Source organism: Chanos chanos, chromosome 3 (assembly GCF_902362185.1).
Source record: "Chanos chanos chromosome 3, fChaCha1.1, whole genome shotgun sequence".
In the NCBI taxonomy this organism is placed as follows: Eukaryota; Metazoa; Chordata; class Actinopteri; order Gonorynchiformes; family Chanidae; genus Chanos; species Chanos chanos.
In genome coordinates, this window is record NC_044497.1 from 24,469,278 (window position 1) to 24,474,641 (window position 5,364).

Sequence of the window (5,364 nt, forward strand, 5' to 3'; positions counted from 1 at the left end):
AACAAGGGATGGAATAAAAGAACAGATTCCGAACCAGACCACTGCTAATATAAAATTCAGCCCTTATAAATGACTTAAAGGCACTGGCCAGAGATCAGCATTTCAGTGCAACTTGCTGGCAACATGCTCACTCTGGGAAGAGGTGCGGCTGTCCTCAAACAGGATATGTGTGGAGGATATTCAGTCCTCAGGTGATCCACTGAAAACATGTTTTATTTGCTAAGTGTGACTCTTATCCAGCAGTCAAGAATGTGATGCTATGTATTTCACAGTCCACCACATGGCTTACTCAGTGCTAACACCCTCAAGGGTACAGAACAGCAAACCTTACCCCTGTGGAGCCACACTGCACTGACACATTTGGCGCAACTGTATCAAAACACACTGATTCAAGTAATCAAGGCCTGATAAACCCCTGAACACAGGTCAGAAGGGCTGGACTATAGCTGATAGAAATTCCCTCAGAAGTTCAGCTCCACAACGGAGCTCTCACTCCTTCTTTTAAGATCCAAAACAAATAGAAGAAGTGTAAAGTTGAGTGAATGTACCACTGGAATTGTGTAATAATGAATGTCTTTTGACCAGATCGGTATACGTTCATCAGGGTATCAGGGCAGACAAAGGGACTGTTAGTTTTATTGTTACACTTCAGTCTACAGCCTCACCCATAAAACACTTTGGAACACTTGGCATATAATGGTCTACTATGTGTTTACTCATTATCATTCCCTATGAACCATTTAAAACCAATCCTGTCAAGTCCTGATGAAATGGTCTTTGCCTTCTCTGATGGCACATATCAGTTGAAGCCAATATAATATAAACAAGTGTTTTTTTACAAACGGGGAAATTTTATAGTGATATAATGTTTGATATTGAAGATTTATATATATATATATATATAAAAACAATAATTCTGTAATATATGAAATGGACCCTGACACTCTGCAATACGAGACCTACAGTCAACAAAATCTCACATGGTGTTCACATCTTTTTTTCTGCTGTTTATGTCTGGAGTCTGAAAAATCTTAACATCTTCAAACCAGTGTGTACTGACTTTAATATTACCTATATGTGGTTCTCTATAAAAGGCAAAACATCAGCACATTAGTCGCATGAAACCGACCATTTTCATGATGTGACAAAGTACATGGGTTATTTAATTACTTTTATTGCTACTGAGCCAGTTTTCTTAATTTAAGAGGCATCAACATCTTCTCTAGAGGTAGTATCAGTGTTATGTAGTGGATTCGTCTGGGTGGACCTGTGGACCTCTGTCCTTGCCACCCACACAATTACAGCCAAAGGAATTCTAGCTATTCTCTGTCCACCTCAGCTTGCTCATGGAGAAACATTTTGATTCATGTAGTACATGTCTGAGTAGGTTCTGCTGGACCTTGGAATGTGTTCACTTTTGTTTGTTTGTTTTTCATCACTACAAGTGAGATCATTTTCCACGTATTTCACCCATCTGCATAGTCTACTAGCAATTTGTTGACGTAACAGATGTCAACCTTTCACAAACAAACTTGCAAAATGGCTGGAAGATTGGTGTGAACACACAGGAAGAGGATTAAACTTAAATTTGTTTTGTGCATCGTTCCTAAATACTGGATCAATGTCTAGTAAAGTGAAACAGAATAACCGTGAATACACCAGTGGCTATTCTAGTTCGGGCAGATGATAGGAATCTGAGAGAAGAGATGGAATCTGTGGATACAGTGTCACATTGTAAATGCATACACTGGGGGTGGAGGCCAAATTCCTCAGTGGTCAGCCTGTGAACTTGATAGCTGTCATCATACTAGGAATTCTTGGGACATGCTAGCCATGAGAGACCTCAAACAACCCCCTGAAGAAAAGAATTATCCAAGAACAGTGTCAGCCCATAAACTTCACAATATTTCAAACAACTTCAGATTTTTTTTTTTTTAAGGTTTCAATATTGTTGATGAATATCAGAGAGAGATCGAGAGAGAGAGAGAGAGAGAGAGAGAGAGAGAGAGAGAGAGAGAGATCATCCAGACTTTTGACAGGGAAGTGTTCATCAAAAGCAACATTTCTCAGTTTATGACTTCAGTAAAAAGAAAAAAAGGTTACTGAGAAAGTTCCTTTTTTCTCGTGTAGGATATTTCAGGCTGAAGTTCTCTTGCTAACTGATGAATTTTCAGGAATTGTCCGCGATGGAAAACGAGTTTGATGCATTCCAGTAGATGTCAGTAATGGTGCATAATTGTTCTTTTCTCAATACAAATTAACACGGAGTAACACAGTAAAAATTACGTACGGTTTTGTCATAAGTTATATATGATTAAATAGAGACTGTTATGTTAATAGATAAACGTGTTTGTCCTCATTGGTAGGCTACATTTGTTTAAAACTTGGTTTAGCGGAACGTCGTGCTGACAGTGGTGCAGGAGGGCGGTGCAATGTCCGGACGCCGTTCGTCACTCCAAGATGGCAGCCACCATGAAGAAAACAGTAGTAAGTCTTTTTAGCATGTAAAATATATGAAGCTAGTATGCCTTTTCATTCGTTTAATAAATGTTCCATGTTATTAAAATATATAACTTCTGAGTCAAACTAGTTCGGTGTATATGTTGCCAGAGAGGGAGTTTGTCAAGTTAATCGTGCTAGCAAGCTGAGTAGCAGCAAAGCTAAAACCAGCATGGACAAAGCGGTGTGCACACCCAGTTCGGTCTCCCAGTAGCTAGAGTATTCTCTCTTGATTCATTCCAGTATGCGCCAACATTTTGCATGGAAAAACAACGAACAAAAGAAATGTCTGGGCAGTGCTTTGCTATTGAACAACCGTATGTTTTAACCATCTGTTTTGCTGTAACATCGTCTTATTCAACTAGGTTAGCCATCATAGTAGCTGGAAGCCATGCTGCCCGCCGGCTGTTTCTGTGTTCTGTCCAGCTAATATAAGGCAGACAGCTCGTTTTGTGAATAAAAAAGTCTGCGTCTCGTATCTATCTTCAGTCGTATGCTAGTTTCACAGTAAGCCGTACGAAAATCTAAAATCTGTCGCTGAGATCACTTTTGGACGCAACCTGATGAGATTTCGTGGTGTAATTGTTGACATCAGCATGTTGTAAAGATGGGGTTGTAGTCCTATTCGGCGCTTGACATTTATGGAGTCTAAAGCTGATCATCTGTTAGTTGGTTTGCCGTTCAGGAATTTCTTTCTTTCTTCCCAGGCAGCCGAAGATGTTAACGTCACCTTTGAGGACCAGCAAAAGATTAACAAATTTGCCAGAAACACAAATCGAATGACGGAACTGAAAGATGAGATAGAGGCTAAAAAAGTAAGATGTGAAAGTCAAACTGCAGTGGTACATAAGAGGAATGGTTTAAAATATGTGTGACATACATAGAAAAGACATGAAGTTGCAGTTGTATTATTAAGTTACAATTATTCACTCAACACCAGTATTTTCACAACTGCAGTCTGTCACACAGCATTACAACAGATATTTAAAGTATTTCATGAGCAACATAATGAATATTTGTTTAATCTTAAACATGCCCTGGCCTTCACCCAGACCTTGCTCAGAGTTTATTAAAGCAATTTGCTTTTCCAAACCTTTCTTACCCCTTTTCTCTGTTCTTCAATCTTCCATAAGTAACCCAATCAGCACACAGCAGTATTATTGTCATATTGGTTTGGGAGCATTCACTGGTATTCTCCGTTAAGCAAGTGGTGCTATTCCCACTTTGTGATAAACAGCATCTCTCCTCTTTGCAGAAATCCCTGCAGAATCTCGAGGATGCCAGTGATGACCTTATGATGTTTGAAGATGACTCCTTGCTAGTCCCATATCAGATTGGTGATGTGTTCATCAGTCACACGCAGGAAGAGACACAAGAGATGTTGGATGCAGCAAAGGTATTAACCACAGGAAACAAACCATTTTAAAAGAAGTGGTGAAACAACTGTCGTTCATATAGGAACCACAAATGTTAAATAGAAGAAGACTCATGATTGGAAATGGTCTTCAGAATAGAATTAGTTAATGATCAGTTTGCATGTTCAGCCCACCCTAAAAAATATCTTCACTGTTAAAAAAAGACACATTGAATAACATTGCAGTTTCTTTTATATCACCTTGAAACCGCGATGTCTGGGGTTGCACAATAGCGTCAGGTACTTTGTGAATTACCAGTATTGTGAGTATTCCCAGATTGTGAGTGGCAGCTAGGTAAAGTGAACACAAATGTGTATACATATGATTCATCTGAAATATAGAAATGTTTCCTCTTCTTTAATGAAAGAAAGATGACAAATGATTTGGGGGTTTTATTGTCCACAGACAGCTTTACAAGAAGAGATCAAAGAATTGGAAGGAAGAGTGTCAGCCATACAGGAAGTGCTTGGAGATCTAAAAGTTCAGCTGTACGCTAAGTTTGGCAACAACATCAACCTGGAGGCAGACGAGAGCTGATATCGTTACACAGAGGACTTGCTTTTACACACTCTTCACGTGAATCAAATGTTTGGGTTCTTACTGCACACTGACCATGGATTCTCTCTTGTTTTTCACAGTCAATAACCTTAATGTTTTTTGTCTTTGTTTGTTTTGTTTCATAGATACCAAACAAACAGATAAACACATGTTTGTGTAAGGTTAATTTAAAGAAGTTACATTTGGGACTGAGAGATAGATACTAAGCAGCCAAAAAGTATACAAGCCTTCCGATGGTCTTTAAATAAAAGGCATTTAGAGATTTAAAATTGGTCTTGATTCAAATGTCTGTGTTTTGTGGCTTTGTGTGTGCGTGTGTGTGTGTACACCCAGATGATTCTTGTTTTCCACAGCAATGCTGTGTGTGACATGTATTTACTACTACAATTTAGAATTTGGTATTTAGCAGATGCTTTTAGCCAAAGCGACTTACAATAAGTGCATCAGTCAGATCCTATTACCTCATAAACAGAGATCACAATAAGGCTGTACATTAACTACCCTTCATATTACGCTCCTGGAATTCTGTGACAGTAAATGATAAACACAAACACAAGACAAGGTTAGTTTTTTGTTTTGTTGTTCATATATATATATATATATATATATATATATATATATATATATATATATATATATATATATATATATATAAAGAAAGGGGGGTTAGGGTTAGGCAGTGGGGGACATGTGGGTTCTGAACAGATGGGTTTTCAGTTTCCTGCGGTAGATGGCAAGAGAATCCGCAGTCCTAACTGAGTGAGGGAGGTCATTCCACGACCGCGGAGCAATGGCGGAGAAGAGGTGTGGTCGGGAAGAACGGCTGCCGGGTTCCCGAAGTGAGTGGACTGTCAGCTGACCAGAGGTGGTAGAGCGGAGGGCTCTAGCAGGG

General features: G+C 39.1%; 1 protein-coding gene across 2 annotated transcripts; it reads left to right on the top strand.

Annotated features, from left to right (window-relative positions):
- The first annotated feature begins 2,414 nt into the window (after positions 1 to 2,414).
- pfdn4 (prefoldin subunit 4) lies at positions 2,415 to 4,711 on the top strand. 2 transcript variants are annotated; one of them, XM_030769313.1, is made up of 4 exons: positions 2,415 to 2,487; positions 3,207 to 3,314; positions 3,755 to 3,895; positions 4,320 to 4,711. In XM_030769313.1, exons 1-4 carry the CDS (start codon positions 2,461 to 2,463, stop codon positions 4,449 to 4,451), a joined length of 408 nt encoding a protein of 135 aa, XP_030625173.1. In that variant the 5' UTR covers positions 2,415 to 2,460; the 3' UTR covers positions 4,452 to 4,711. The 2 variants fall into 2 exon arrangements, with proteins under 2 accessions (XP_030625173.1, XP_030625174.1); XM_030769314.1 differs by having other exon boundaries at positions 2,461 to 2,484.
- Positions 4,712 to 5,364: the final 653 nt, after the last annotated feature.

What these genes read in the sequence shown, in the direction of transcription:
- pfdn4 (XM_030769313.1), top strand. Translation starts at nt 2,461, where the DNA reads ATGGCAGCCACCATGAAGAAAACAGTA. An exon ending in CCACCATGAAGAAAACAGTA is followed by an intron (nt 2,488 to 3,206) that starts GTAAGTCTTTTT and finishes CTTTCTTCCCAG; the next exon opens with GCAGCCGAAGATGTTAACGT. An exon ending in ATGAGATAGAGGCTAAAAAA is followed by an intron (nt 3,315 to 3,754) that starts GTAAGATGTGAA and finishes TCCTCTTTGCAG; the next exon opens with AAATCCCTGCAGAATCTCGA.